At 40.5% G+C, this 15,435-nt stretch overlaps 3 protein-coding genes across 3 annotated transcripts in view; all 3 read right to left on the bottom strand.

Annotated features, from left to right (window-relative positions):
* The window catches only part of LOC119724560 (death-inducer obliterator 1-like), a 28,918-nt gene extending 27,220 nt beyond the window's left edge, over positions 1–1,698 (bottom strand). Inside the window, exon 1 of the mRNA XM_038195663.1 lies at positions 1,550–1,698. The gene's annotated coding sequence lies outside the window, so the exon portion shown is untranslated. The remainder of the gene's footprint in view (positions 1–1,549) is intronic.
* Positions 1,699–3,630: 1,932 nt separating this feature from the next.
* Positions 3,631–5,120, bottom strand: LOC119724559 (low-density lipoprotein receptor-related protein 8-like). Its single transcript, XM_038195662.1, has 2 exons — positions 4,828–5,120; positions 3,631–4,304 (listed from the first exon to the last, which is right to left on the bottom strand). The coding sequence occupies exons 1-2, from the start codon at positions 5,003–5,005 to the stop codon at positions 4,186–4,188; spliced, it is 297 nt and encodes a 98-aa protein (XP_038051590.1). The 5' UTR covers positions 5,006–5,120; the 3' UTR covers positions 3,631–4,185.
* Positions 5,121–6,543: 1,423 nt separating this feature from the next.
* Positions 6,544–15,192, bottom strand: LOC119724558 (MFS-type transporter SLC18B1-like). Its single transcript, XM_038195661.1, has 12 exons — positions 15,063–15,192; positions 14,206–14,301; positions 13,917–13,990; positions 13,369–13,585; positions 12,786–12,873; positions 12,280–12,419; positions 11,348–11,449; positions 10,743–10,852; positions 10,394–10,486; positions 9,765–9,839; positions 9,227–9,370; positions 6,544–7,806 (listed from the first exon to the last, which is right to left on the bottom strand). The coding sequence occupies exons 1-12, from the start codon at positions 15,165–15,167 to the stop codon at positions 7,671–7,673; spliced, it is 1,380 nt and encodes a 459-aa protein (XP_038051589.1). The 5' UTR covers positions 15,168–15,192; the 3' UTR covers positions 6,544–7,670.
* Between the last annotated feature and the right edge of the window lie 243 nt (positions 15,193–15,435).

Below are 15,435 nucleotides of genomic sequence, written 5' to 3'. Positions count from 1 at the left end.
TGGAATTAAACCAAAATTTCAGATCATATAAACAACTCATGTAAAATTTGATGGAGCGAGTTTCATCAGCTTTGTGCAAGAGGGTGAGATTTAAATGCCATGTGAATAAATGCTCACTTTCAGAATGTTGAATACAGCACTGGAGACGGTGGCGGAAGGCGCATGCTGCAGCCGAAGGCTTCTGAAAGAATGCAGGATCACCCCTGATGTCGTTGCACACATTGATCGTGTGTTGCGCCAAACGATCAAGGAGGTGTGCAATGACATCAGGGGTGATCCTGCATTCCTTCAGAAGCGTTCGGCTGCAGCATGCGCCTACTACCACCGTCTCCGGCGCTGTATCGACATTGCAGGATGCCAAGTTGAAAGTGGCAGATGCTGAAAGTGAGTTTTTTGTTCGTATGGCATTTAAATCTCACCCTCTTGCACAAAGCTGATGAAACTCGCTCCATAAAATTTGTCATAGCGTTTATCGGTATGGGCTCTGCCGGGAAAACCGTGTGGACGCGGTCCACATGTCGTATTTGTAATTGTAGCAGAGTCCTCGCCAATAAACGGTACATTTCAGTTGGACGGGCAGTTGTGAATCTGATATACCATGTACGGTAATCCTTACTTTTAGGACACCTCTATTTTGTACGAGTTCTGTTCAAAACTGACTTTTGCAGATGACTGTCCAGTACCAAAGTGACTTTTGCAGGCTAAAGCAGTCTTTTTTTCTTCAAACTCATGTTAGTTGTAATTTTGAAAGCACTAAAATTAAAGAAAATGTGACTAAATTCTACCTTTTTTTTGCAGTTCACCATCTTGCTTTTTTAATATATTTTCTGTTTGTCATCGTCGTCTTTTACCCCTCATAAATCAAAGCCCTGCCCTCTTTCTACAAAATTAAACCTGCTGATATTCAAGAAGTGTCATTGCCAAATGTTCAAATGTGCCAAGAAATATCAGAATGTCACTTTTGATTGTCATTTAGTCAGCTGTTTTGGTGAGTCTTTAACCTTATATAGGAAAGGGGTCCTAAAGGTAAGGATTACCCAACATGCCCAATGTACATTAGCATTGTGGTTTTTACAATGCTGTTACGATCATATTTGAAAATTGCGCTACGGCGGTCGTAACGACAGCCACTAGGCCTACATTAATGATTAAAAACTATTCACAAACATGACATTGACAAATAAAACAGTAATTTCAGCCCCTAAATCTCTGGCTCAGAACTTTTCTTTAAGTTTTACATGTTTAAAATCTACATCAAAAACGTAAAGTTGATACGAGGGAAATCTGCACAAAATTGAAAATGTTTGAGTACGTGAAAGAGAGAACGGATCATTTGCAACTTCCAAGCGCAAACTTTCGTACGCACTTCGTGGGATCACCGCTACGTTGGGCCCGGGCACGAGCGAGTCTCGCGCGCTTGATAAACCCTCTGCACGTAATAACAGTTTACACTCCGGCGAGTTTTGTAAACATGGAAAATACAAAAGTAAAACCTCGAGGTCTATACAAATTAGATAGAATACCCACTGAAACGAAGTTCAAATCTTACCCTGATTATATCTGTACGTTTTAATGCAAATCCAACTTCCTGAACTGACTCTGCAGCTGTGTTAGAAACGAAGTACTGACGGAGAACTTCGCAGAAAATTTTCCCAGGTCAGAATTTCGGCCATGTTTATTTAGTCACGTGGTACGTCTGTAGCTAGCTGTCCGTCTGTCGTGTTTTGCTTTTTCTTGAGGGCGCTAGAACAAATTAGTGGTGACTGCCGGTGGCGCCAGGGATAGAGAGATGGGAAAAGTTTTTATTTGTGCAAAGACGATACGCGCATGTTTATTATGCACCTAAATAAAACAATAATCTTAATATATTCAAATTGTAAAAGTAAGGAGGGCCTTCCTACCAAATATAACTATGAATAGTCATTTTTTGGTTTTGCAAACAAAGCGCTACAGGGTGAGGGAAAAAACCCCGAACCCAAACCCCCAAAATTATATTTCATATTAAAGAATATATATAGCGCCAAAAAAATGATGACTGGAAAGTCAATTTCACAAGCTACTTTTATATGAAAAAAATACTGAAATTGCTCAACCCTTTCAAAGAATATCACCATTTAAACACAATGACCCTAAAACCTCTTTCGTCCAAAAATGCGATTTTATGATCGTCGTCACAGTAATATGACGACGATCAGAGCCAGAGTACACAATAACAGTCAGAGAACACAATAAATTGAATTTTTTTTAGGAAACAGGTTTTAGGCCATTGCGTTTAAATGGTGATATTCTTTGAACGGATTGAGCAATTTCAGTACTTTTTACATCTAAAAGTAGCTAAGAAATTGGCTTTCCAGTCATTATTGTTTGTGGTGCTTGATAATTTTTTTAATTATGAAATATAATTTTTGATGTTTGGTTTCCGCTTTTTTGACTCACCCTGTAGAAACCGGAAATGACAGGTCAATCCCCCACCCCACGGACATGAAAGGCACTTGCAATTTACGGGGACACATTTACCCGAGGGACACGTTATGTGGTATCACCTGTTATCCACGGGGCCTAGTCGTCTGTCTCTTGTCTTTGCCATGGTCTCTGTTACCTTATTATTTGGTAGGGGGACAGAATAACATGGAGGAAACAGAATTACCCAGGAAAAATCTGTCCCCGGACCGGGGGGGGGGGGGGGCAGCATTACCTTTTACATCATCGCCTTCTTGGCAATTTTAAGCAGTCACAGACAAAAACAATGAGTTTTGTTTGCGTCAATATGGTTATTTTAATATAGTGATAAATAAATGAAGATTGTAAGCTGCTGTCTCAAATTAGTACTTGAACAAAGACATTTACAAAATGGGCCAGGACTGCCAAAACAAAGCCCAAGGCTGGATAGCTCAGTTGGTAGAGCACTGGAACGACAATCTGGAGGTCGCAGGTTCAAAACCCGCCCCAGAGCCTCCAGTCAATTTCTTTATTCAACTTTTAAAATTAAAATTAGTACTACTTAAAAAAAAATGAAAAAGAAAGAAACTCCGAGGAGGTATAAAGTAGAAACATAGACAGAACGTTGTCCAAGCCGGGGCGAGCCGCGGCAGAAAAATGGGAGAGTACAGAATGTTTTTGAGGAACTCTAAATAATTAATCATCATTTTGGTTGCAATGGCATGTATAAATGACCCCAATTTCTCTTCATAACATAGCATTAGTCATGCCCTTTTCGACTCTTTCATAGCAAATCAAATGAGTTTGCAAAGCCATTGCGGTACATGTTGTCTTATTATGTAGTATTCAATAATATAAGAATGATAAGAATGTAGAGGCGGAGTTTAAGAATATAATATTATAGCTTTGGCGTATAGCAGATAATAAATGCATGATAATAAATAACATTATATACAGTATCATGGTGACAGCATTGTCAGATCTTTCAAATAACGCCCTCTGTTGACAATTACAAACGAAGGGAGAAAAAGTGGGAATTTGAAAGGGGACCAACCTCGTTGTTCAAAGAAACAAAAGCGAGTTCATGACAACAGAGGGCGATGTTCAAATGACATTGTAACAATACTTAATTACTGGTGTCACTATGAACCACTGACCAACTTTTTAGCCTTTGAAAGACCCAGCTAAGTCTACGTTTGATAATCAGAATAAAATATGTAATATCAATGAACGAACTACAGTATTTTTATATGGGCAAAAATACATCAAGCGAAGCACGTGACCACCGAGGTGCATTGCGCATGCGACGATTGGTGCGATTGTTTCATACACCTTTCTTTTGTTTGTAAACTTGTTGCTTTTTATATGGGCTGCCACACAAGCGCATCAACTGAAGCCTGGTTGACAACATTTTTTTTCAAAAAAAGTCCTCATACAACGCCCTCAATACACAGTAAAAATTGTGTAAGGAATTATGTTTGTTGACAGTGTTGTATTTCCAATAATCATGGTTTTCTGTAAAAACTCTTCTTCATTTTTGCAGTGTTGGACCTTCCATAGTTTTGCAACCCGTGGTTGGCAAAATGTGCAGTTTGCCAACCAAGCGTAGAAAGGTTTATGTCATCGCAACCGCTTTCCCATCGACGTTCAAGATGCACGGCACCACTGTTTGAGCTAGAGGTTGAAATGAAATACACCCTGGGATGTCCGACTTGGAGGAATAATTGGTGGAGAGCTTTGATGACGTCATATGCAGTCAACTTCGTCACTGTTGTCTCTACAGTCCTTGAAACCGTTGCACAAATTATCAACAGGAATACAATCTCCATTATCGCAGGGAACCACTCCTGAGCCTGCACACAAATCTGTATTGATGAAGAGACAGATTGAATTTAAATTTCCAGTAATAGACTCTCCTGCGGACGATGCACTGTACAGGGTGAGTCACGAAAAAATCCCGAAACCCAAATGTCGGGACTATTGTTTAATTGAAGTTCTGAATGTAGCAGTTTGGAAATCTAGGATATGAAAGCCCAATTCATAAGCTTCTTTGAGTACAAGAATCATTCAAATCACTCATGTACTTTTCAAGTTACGGAATTTTAACATTTCATGGGGGGGGGGGGGGCGTCATGTAGATCAATGATAATTTTTTTTAGAAACTCAAAATCTCAGTGGGGGGCGGGGGGGGGGGGGGCGACAAGGTTTCATGGGGGGGGGGCTGTCCCCCCCCCCCCCACGCCCCCACGTGGCTACGCCACTGGCTGGTTTGTCCAGGCCCGCTTTTCTGGGGCACAACTGTACTTATGTAAAGCACTAAAATCCCGGATAAAAGTTATTTTAAAATTAGTTATTTCTCAAAAAGTGAAACATCCATAACGTTTTTACCTGGTGCCATCGTGGTCGGCGACACACTCTGCTCTGACAACGACAATGCCACAGTCATAGCCACGACAGCGACAAAGATGACAATCCCAATGACGGAGAATATGCAAAGTAGGCGGCTGAACCTCTTGTCACGTGACTGGCGCGTCTCCGGGTAGACGCCGGCCGGTCCCTCAGGCATATTGATGTCAGCGTTGCTACGACTACGGAGGGAGTGTTACCATGACAATGGAGACAAGCCTCCACTATGACATCTGATTACAAAGTTCGGATAAGGACTTCAATAGTATGCTCACCCTGTGCTGGAAAGGGAATGACAAGTGATCGCTCAAGATTTAAAATAACCCCCAACAAATCCTACTGGGACTACGTAAGCGTGTACGAATCCATTCTAATTCAGATTTTGTATAACTCCGGAAGTTAAGAAGAAAGAAAGGAATGTAAATTCGACAACAGGCTCGGCAATACTATTTCAAGTTTCACGGGCTATTTAACACCACACGACCGGATTATTAATAGGGAGGTTTAGCCGCGTGTAATATGTGGACTGAAGGCTAAACCCATATGCATAATATGGGCGAAATGCCCGGCGGCCCGTTCTAAGGTTAGGGGAGGGGTCTATCTCTTCCCCAGTGCTTACTTCATTTCCAACCTCGGCTGGTGGGCGCGTACTGCTCAACACCCTGCGGACGAGGTTGGGGGAGGGGTGGCAATTCAAAATGAGGACAACAATGCGGATTCTCCTAAGCAACGCATGCGTCCATGGAGCTCCATCGTAAATCTAGAGAATTCTTGAGAAATCGTGTTTGTACAGATGTGCAAGGCAAGTTGCTGTACGAGAAACAACACCAACAAAATTGGTCTTAATGAATCGTCACAAGCCCACACACAGTGTATCAAATTATACTTTCTTTAATGTTTTACAAATCACGATGCCTACCGTACCATTAAAATGCAACCATATGTTCCGTCACTGTAAAGTTTATCATAACGTGACATGTAAAAGGCCGCTTTGACAAACAAACTATTTTTGAGATTCCGAAATCGTGACACGTACTATACGCGCAACTATTATGGTCAGTTTTTGTAGGTTATTACAACTGATAATGTAGTAACCAACGAATAATGCACCACCAACCGATGTCACATGCCGATAGTGTATCACTTACACTAACTGATAAAGTATCACAAAATAATTGACCGATCAGTCAATTGTTGTTACATTATCAGTCCTAACCGATAACGTAACAATTGGCTGATAGTGTAGTAATTTGTACTACAGTATCCGTCCTTTGTTGTTGCATTATCGGTTAGTGATACAGTATCGGTCAATTTGTGTGACATTATCGGTTGGTGATACGTTATCAGTTGGTTACTACATTATCAATTGTAACATAGGTCCAAGTTTGCGTAGGCCCTGCAGATCAGTGTATATACTGTCAGTCATTTGCTGACTAACATGAAATACATCACGAAGACCTATAAAATACATTAATAAATATGACCTACCTTATGCGTCCCTGTGGCACTTTGGATGGGCGTGTTACCATTCTATAACTTCCATATCCACTAATGATACTTAATACATGTATTTGCTGCTTCACAATAACCTACCTAACTGTACAATAACCGCATTATACTCTGGAGGTTGGTGCTCGACTTACAAAAAGGAAAAAGCCAAAATACACAAAAAAAACAGCAAAAACAACAGGAAAAGACTTTTGAATACCGTCAACACGTACAGTGTTCACCGTAGCAAGTTGAGTTTCTAAAAGCGTATCAATCATATATTAACTGAAAAACTTTCTCTGCATTTCGACGATCAAAAGTACTCGCGTATTCGCACTATAGACTATGAAGTGTTTACGTTCTGACGAGTAAAAATAGATTTCTATAGTATTCATTCTTTACGATAAAAATCCTTGAATGAAGTATATTCAGCAATACAATGGTAACATTTAACAATATAGTTGAACAGATTCTATACTGATTGAACAATACCTTATCAAAGTAGTTATGAGACGATAAAAGCGCCTAATTTTCTCTAGAAGGAAACGCAGAACTTAAAAGCACTCAGCCAATATAGCCTTCATTAGGTTTGCTTTCGATGTAGCCGGTGTTGTGGAAACTTTTGACCCCGCAAAAAGGCTCTCGTGCCTGACCTCATGCGCAAGTCTAAAAAAGCATGGTATACATGCATGGGTGCCTTGCCGTACTGTGGAGTGCCAAATTTAACATGACACCATCATGTCTGGCACATGAAAGACTACTTGGAATAGAAGAAAATACCGGTTGTTGAAAATAACACATGGGAGTTTTTATGAATTTCCCTTTCAAGGTTAGCCTGCTGTTATGTTTACTATAGCATTTTTTTCGATCTAAATTTCCTGATAGAATATATAGTTCATGCTTTGTGCAGCCATGGAGGAACAACCGAGCCCAACCCCCCTGAAGTACATGTTCCTTTATTCTCAAAGCAGTATCCAGCTGATTTTCACAACTTTGTGTAATAAAAACAGGCATGGCTATTTACAATGAATTCTGAACGCCACAGCACGTACGAGCTGTTGATTTTGATGCAATTGAACCCCGTTTAGTTATTTCCTGCAAATGCAGAGTCAACGTTGAGGGCGTCATCTGCATGTTTTATTATTTTGAACGGCGCCACCACTAGTACATACACCTAAACATAATAATGTAATAAAAATAATATGCATGCTATCTAAAACAGTGGCAAAACCCTTTTTTGTGTTTTCTTTTAAGAGCGGCGTCATTTCCACTCTTTTATGTCCATTCTGTTGTCACTTGATATTTGAGGGCGCTGTTGCTGTGACGTCACTGGCTTATTACAACTCGTAGAGGGCGAGTTCAAAGAGTTCGCCCGAGTCGTCTTGGTCCTGTTGCAGCATGAGGGGCATCTTCGTCTTGTCTTTCTCGTCAATCGATGGACTCTTTTGGCAGAGTTTCCAGGGATCCCTCCTCCTTCAAAGCAACAGATTAAAACAGTTGCTTTTTGGTTTACTTGAATACATGTATATAAAATTGATGATGATGATGTTATCAAGTTCCATTGTTGTAGTCGAGGATTTTTTTCCGAGTACCGAGTACTGCCGAGTACTTAAGTTACCGAGTACGAGTACTTCTGAGTACAAGTTCAGGTCTCCGAGTATACGAGTTCGAGTACGAATACTTGTATGCCGAGTAAGAGTACGCGTACTGCTTTTTCTGAATACGGCCATATACGGCAAATGGTTCATTGTGCATAATTGGCCCAGTCCCAGTCAGACCGTTATGCAGACCCACTCACAGCTAGCTGTTAAATTGTGATCGGACGTGCACAGAGAAGAATCCGGAAACTTTGATTTCTCTGCAAACAATCAACCATTTCCAACTGAAAGTATCGATAATAAAATGAGGCCGTAGTTAGTCCAGCTATACCATTTTTTTTTCGAGTACTGTTATGTCGAGTACGAGTACTTTGCTGCCCGAGTACGAGTACCGCCGTTTCGAGTACGAATACTTTGACATTCGAGTACGAGTACGAGTCCTCTAAAAAAGTACTCGAGTAGTACTCGAGTATGAGTACCGAGAACGAGTACTACAACACGGATGTCAAGTTCACATTTTATTCCTATGTGCCATCGGTACCGGGTGGGCATAATGTCTATAAAACTGCTGATGGATCGCTTTTGATAATTTGAGTAATTTTTTGTAAAGTTGGGACTTTCAACCGATTCGTTTTGTTAAGTTTGGTTTGGAAGCCAAAGAAGGTATTCTTGTCGGCCGAACTATAAAGGAATCCATCCAACCAAATGACACCGTAAGACCTTGAAGTTATAAGCATTCCAAATAGTCAAAAAACCATTTCTGGAATTGTATTGATTGAACAAAAATAACCAGCGTGTACAATGACTTATTGTGCACATGACTTAAAGTTGGTATACATGTGCTTTTTCAATATTTCGATTTTCTTTTCCGAACGAAATTTAAAGAAATATAATGTCCTGTAACCACTAAATTTGCTTGTTTGTTTTTGCAGGCCTTTAATACAGTTATAAAACTTGGTTTTAAATGGCGCGCTCCAGTTCAGAAATTGCGCACACTATTTAGAACGAATTAGGAGCGTCCCGCTCTTAATTCAAAAGTTGAAATCAATTTATTGATAACTTGTCGTACGCTATTTTTTTCGTGCGATGTCTCATTGGAAGCCTCATAACTATGTTAAACAATTATAAATTCAATTTGAAAAACTATTTTTTAAGGTGCCACACCCAAAAATCACGTATACACCAACTTTAATAAGTATTCAAATAGTTTGTAAAAAGTTGTCGGAATTGTATTAATAAAATAAAACACAGCGTGTACAGTGAGTTATTTTGTCTGACTTAATGTGTTTTCTCACCCTTTTCCGCATTGGTACTCCCATGCGAACGTTGACGCGACAAAAGCAGCCGTCATAAAAATACACACGGCAAAAATAGTCGCAGTGGCGTCGAAGTCGTAGCGGTCGATTAGGACGCCCCCTAGCGTTGACCCCACGAAGGAGCTGTGAAAATATGAAAAGGCTAATGCCCTTTTTATCGCGCACATGTGTATTTACACTCATTAATTTGGGCGTGAAAGGTATATTTGACTGTTTCACAAAAAATCTAGTTGGTGCTAAAAATCGCTTTCGCCTGTATACAATCTTGCAAAAATATCAAAAATAAATTTGTATTTTATTTTGAAAGTGCCTGAAGTGTTGATTTCGTTTTTAGGATTAAAATGTAGAATGGAATTATGTTTGTTTTTACTTCTTTTCCATGTTTCTATACTAACTCCTCATCGTTTCATCTTTCAGTTCAAAGATTGCTTTATCAATGTTGCTGCACTGCTGATCGTATGTATAGTTGATGTTATTGTTGTTGTTGTTGTTTACACAAACCATTGTTTACACTAACCCCAAATGAAAGCAGCTGAGAAATATTCCCGATGCCATTCCATAAACCACTGGCCCGTCGTCTAGTCCATACCACCTAAAAAGTAAAGGACACAAAAAAAAAAAACAAGCGCGAATACACAATAAGCTCTGGCCGTGTTGCAAGAAGTCTTGCATGAAAGTCTTGCACGAAAATTATCCCAAAATTATCCCTGCCAGAGCTTACAAATGCGACGCCGAAAAATGCGACGCCGATGGCACATATGGAACACCATACCTTTGGTCAATTTTTGGGGACAGACAGAAAGACAGCCCGCCCGCCCGACAGACTGATCGACCGACCACCAAGTGACATGTAGAAGCTCCTGCCATCAGAGCTTAAAAACTCAATTAACAAGCGACAATAGAAATAACTGCAGAAACTACTTCCTTGAAATAGATTGCTTGCATTCAACGGCCATCTTTGAGGTGTGTTTTGTTATGTTAATTCATGAACAATGAATGTACCATAGTCTGCCCATGCGCATCCCTGTTGAACAAAAGCACATGCCTCAAAGATGGCCGCAGTGCAACAATTTATTTATATTTCTCGGAATTATAAACCTGTAAATTAATTAAAAGAGTGGAAGCGAGGATAAGTGATTGACTTACTGTGCACTTATGACCATATCTATGATGCTTGGTACGGTCACCAATCCCATTGACAGTCCAATCAGAACACAGGACACAATGAGGATGGTCTTACTGGAGGTAAGAAACACAAGCAAACGGCTACAGTCTTTCTTTATTGACGTGTTTAACTAGCTGACGAATAGCGTCATGAAATTAAAAAAACAAACTTTTACAAATGGATTTACGTGCAGGTAATCATTTTCAAGATTTGACCTGAAGTAGAGCTCATAATCATCAGTTTAACTTCTTTAAATGCTGACAATAAATGAACTAATTTCAAAGCGCATATTACTTAAACAAGTTAAGAAAACACCTCGTGTACCAGTACCTGGTCCGAAATGGTAGCCATGGAGACGGGCCAATGGTCAAAAATGAGATGGCGAGCAATACACAGCCCAGAATGAGCATCACACGAGTAGTGATCCGGAAGTACTTCATCTGAAGGTCACGGTATGAAAAAGGTATCAATTATTATTTGCCATTTTAAGTAGTATCGTTAGCGTATTTTATTCGCTGTGAAGAGGGTATGGGCTCCGTGCGCCAACAAAAGAGGGCGCCCTTTTACCTAGCAATGACGTCCCATGGGCGGGACATTTAGCTGGTTGACGCGCACCGTTCCTTGTGTGCGACGCACGTACACCAGGGGATTTGTACTATGTAATGAAGTGGTATGGCCGCGCGTCGCGGCAAAATTGCAGTCAGGCAAGATGGCGTCGGTCGGTCACCCCCAACTGTACTTTCTTTGCCGGTGAGGGGGTAGTTGTGAACGGAGCGGATATGTTTCTTAAGATAGTTTGTCCCAACTACAGTAGTAACATTTTCTTACGATTCATATAAAATTGGAATCACATAAACGTTGACCCGCATGATACATGAAGAAATGTCTCAAGTTATATTCCAAATTAAAGATGTCTTTGCTGAAACGTGTTTTACCGCATTGTTGAGTATCCATCCGAACACAGGAGTTGAGAGTGCGTAGGAACCGCCTTGAATGAAGAAGACAATACCAGCATTGTCCGCTGGTAACAACCCCTCCTGAAAATAAAAAGGACAGTTTTTAAGGTCCGATTGCATAGAGTTACTTGACAAGAATTAATATCTTAAGGGGAAGTTACGTCCTGGATGCGCCCGATTGGAAAGAGCATGTGAAAGTAGGATATAAACGTCCACACAACCATCCTTTACAATGCAAATTGGGGATTTTGTGTTATTCTCGCGAGAACGAATTTCGGGGTCATAATGTTGACTCTCAAAAATCGAGCTGTTGGGTGCTAGTCGTGATTCCCACCGCACATATTCCACTATGCATCGCATTCTGCGGACGTGCGAGAAACAACATTTGGGTGTTAAATAATGAAAGGTTTGCGGAAACACCAGACGGTCGATCAGAGCATACTGACCGGAACGTCGAGTTTATACCTCTGTTTCTTTTCAGAACCATTCTCTTAGTTGAGAAAGTATTCGCACATGGTGTTTCCGCAAACCTTTCATTATTTAGTATCTCAACCATGACCATACAAAGCCTCAAATCTTACTTATTTGTGTGTTGGTGCTGTGTGTATGTATCTGTATCACACACAACGTGTACTTTGCGTGGACACGGCTATAAATACGTATGCGTATGCCACAAAATGTCCGCCGCGTCAGAAGTAAACAACCGGGATTTTTCGTCTTTTCTCATGAATAGTGCGACCAATAGGGTTTCCTTCCACTGAGACCTTCCAAAAAGGATAAGTAAACAATAAAAATTAAAAACCATACAACTTTCGGGGATTTTAGGCCGTAAAGAGAAATAAAATGCATCTTGAGAACTGTTTGGAGATTGGCCTGCTGCTCTCCGTCATGGGTATAATGTGGCAACTAACCTTCAGGGTGTGGTAGGCGATTCCGACATTGAAGACGGCTTGGGCGGCTGTGCTGACGAAGAGGGCCAGAACGACCGGCCAAACGGCCGGTATGCGAAGCAGGCTCCATAAACCCTCGTCGACTTTTGGCTTGACGAACGCTGAAAAAGCACCACAAGATTTCAAATCTGATAATCACTTAAAAAATATATATGATAATTGAGTGTAAACGATGTAGAATTAATGGGTATGTTCTTGACAATTATATTAACATGAATGATGTTTAGGGTTCTGTTCTATAGTCATATCTCTCGGCGAGAGATGCGTCTATGTCATCATGACATCACACTGCCAGGCTCACCAAGTACTAAAAGACAGCTGATTTTGGCGAATTTTCATATTTTTCGTGCGCGACAAAATACCATATTTCGAAAAAAATCTTCTTTTTTTTTTTTACTGTAACAGTTATCGTTGACAAGTTATTCAAGATTTACTTCAAAATAGTCAATTTGCAATAATATTGTTACCTTTGGTTGGCAAAACTATGGCGTTGAGGGCGGTAAGCAGAAGACACAATCCACCGAGAGAGAAGAATGGTAGCTCATAACCTCCTGCCTACAAGATGAAGATACCTCAGTGAAAAAAAAATCAAATAATGCGAAGGACAAACCCTCAAATCCAGCATTCAGGTGGCATTAATCGATGAGATGTTGGCGCGGCCAATAAGCCCTTATAATTACCATCGGGGAGTCAGGTTGGCGTGGGGAGTCAGGTTGGCGTAGCGGTACTTTCCTCGCCTTCCACCGCTGTGACCCGGGTTCGAATCCTGCCTGGGCCAATATGTGGATTGGGTTTTCAGTCCCTGCCTGATTCCGTGGGTTTTCCCCAGAATATTCTTCTGGGCTTTTCCTTCCACCTCTAAAACTGTAATTTCTTCTCATTGTCTTCTCTCTACAGGTTTCTTCAGGCTTGCGAGCTACAGTGCCTTGGGCGCTTTTGAGGAATCCTTGGTTTCATTACCAGAAATGATTATTAATAATAATAATAATATAAAGATATTTAATGAATAATGACGAATGAATAATGAATAATAATGAATCAATTTGGTACCCGATAGAGTATCATTCCAATCATCGGGCCCATCACGAACGCCAATCCCGAGAACATTTCCAGCAGGCCCAGCATCTGCGGCGCACTCTCGGGAAAGTTCCCGCCCACCATCGCCATGGCAGCGATCAAGGCGGCCGAGGAGCCCACCGCCTCCGCGACGCGCATGAGCAGTGCTGACGTCACGAAGATAGTGCCATCTTGGATTTTGTCGAGAATGCTATGGAACAGGAAAAATGTTGTGACAAATTAAAATTTCGCGTATTTCTTGAAAGGCACGGCCGCTGTAAATGACGATAACGCTTATACCTATCACCGAAAAATGGTACATTCCAATAGACTTATTCACATGCAAAAACAATTCTCATAAACCCATTTTTAATTATGAAGTGTCCAATATTCGTTTTGTTGTAATACATCAGACCACGAAAAGAATAGAGACGCGCATGAGCAGTATGACGTCACGAAGATGGCGCCATCTTGGATTTGCCATGCTATGGAAGGAGGAAAGAATATTTATTTTATCGAGTTCAACAGGATACGACACTTACCCAAATATCATATTTGTGCAACCACACAGTCCCGCGCCGATAAGAAACATAGTTTTAACGTTTACTCTCGGAACCTTTTGAAAGAAACAAAATGAAGAAGGTTTATGCTTTCCCTTATTCCTTCTAATGTCTTTAAAAAAAAACGCAACACGAGAATATAAGATTTTACTTCAGTTAAAACTGTATTAGAAATTACTGTTATCATAATTATATACCTAATGTCTGGTTAACACTGGCAAATCATGAGAAATATTTTTTTCTAAGTGTTACCTCACTTTGTTCAACTTACAACTCGTGCGAGCGGCGTGCCAATCAGGAACGATGTAATAGAAAACGCGCCGAAAACGAGTCCAGCCGCCGTCTGATTGGCTCCCTTCCTGATCGCCTGACAAGAGAACCGTCCAATCACAAAGCTCAAATTACACCGTTGACCTATGACATAATTTATCTGTACTGTCGATTACCAATACAGGGTGGTCAAAAATAACCGGCAACGTCAAACTTCCAAATCCAGGGATCTAAACCATATATATGGATAGGTAATTTTGTTGGAAGGAAAATCATACCAAGAACCGCCGATTCGGTACAGTAGTTTTGATTCAAGCGCCATTTTTGTGAAGCGCAGTCAGGGTTAAGACAATCCTTTTCTCCACTGTGTGCGAGAATCCTAATAAGAGCCACTGACTTTGGTTCACAAAAATGGCGCTGGAATCAAAACTACTGGATCGAATCGGGAGTGTTGGTATCATTTTCCTTCCAACAAAATATCCTATCCATAATATATATCAATATTGTAGGTCTCTGAAGTATGAGGTTGCGTTTTTTTTGGGAGGACCACGCTGTATAGCTGGACTGTATTTTATTTTATTCTAACTCTAATTTTAGCTTTGATCGTATTACAAATTGTTAGGCCAACCAATATAGCTAATAAAATGGGAAACGTAAACAAGGCCCTATTTTCTAATTTTATCAAATTTTCGAAACGTGGCCGTATGGTCTTTCATGGCCAGATGCACAAAATGGATGACATCATGATAGTCTGAACTATTTTCGTTGTTCGACAAACAAATTTCAACGAATGTGGAAAACTAAGCAGTAAAAAAGGTAAAAAAAAAACAAGGGAAAACTAAATTTGAAGCAACTTACTTCTGGAGGGAAAAAGGGAGCGATGATTGAACACGACAGCCAAACCGACATATAGAGGGCGCTCGTCACTGCAAACTGGAACCACTGGTTCTGGTTCTCCCACATGGTTTAGTCGTCAAGGGACGTGGCTAGAGCTAAATTAGGGGCGTAGCACAAGGGCAGATTATCGAAGGACTCCCAGATTCACCATGCTTAATCCTAAATTTTAAATGGCATCTATCGACTTCCTGTACTATACATGTATTTCTTGAACGAATTGGCCGGCCCGCGAGAACATAATTTACATATCATGAATATTCCCATTCGATAAGACCTATGTCATCTTATTGAATCATAATATTTTTCACTGATTCATTGATCCAATATCATAAAT

Source organism: Patiria miniata, unplaced genomic scaffold, assembly GCF_015706575.1.
Source record: "Patiria miniata isolate m_02_andy unplaced genomic scaffold, ASM1570657v1 HiC_scaffold_18, whole genome shotgun sequence".
Classification (NCBI taxonomy): Eukaryota; Metazoa; Echinodermata; class Asteroidea; order Valvatida; family Asterinidae; genus Patiria; species Patiria miniata.
This window is presented reverse-complemented; position numbering and strand designations above follow the sequence as displayed.

What these genes read in the sequence shown, in the direction of transcription:
- LOC119724559 (XM_038195662.1), bottom strand. Translation starts at nt 5,005, where the DNA reads ATGCCTGAGGGACCGGCCGGCGTCTACCCGGAGACGCGCCAGTCACGT. An exon ending in GCCGACCACGATGGCACCAG is followed by an intron (nt 4,305 to 4,827) that starts GTAAAAACGTTA and finishes TCATCAATACAG; the next exon opens with ATTTGTGTGCAGGCTCAGGA.
- LOC119724558 (XM_038195661.1), bottom strand. Translation starts at nt 15,167, where the DNA reads ATGTGGGAGAACCAGAACCAGTGGTTCCAGTTTGCAGTGACGAGCGCC. An exon ending in GATATGGTCATAAGTGCACA is followed by an intron (nt 9,840 to 10,393) that starts GTAAGTCAATCA and finishes TTTACTTTTTAG; the next exon opens with GTGGTATGGACTAGACGACG. An exon ending in GAGTACCAATGCGGAAAAGG is followed by an intron (nt 7,807 to 9,226) that starts GTGAGAAAACAC and finishes GTTGCTTTGAAG; the next exon opens with GAGGAGGGATCCCTGGAAAC.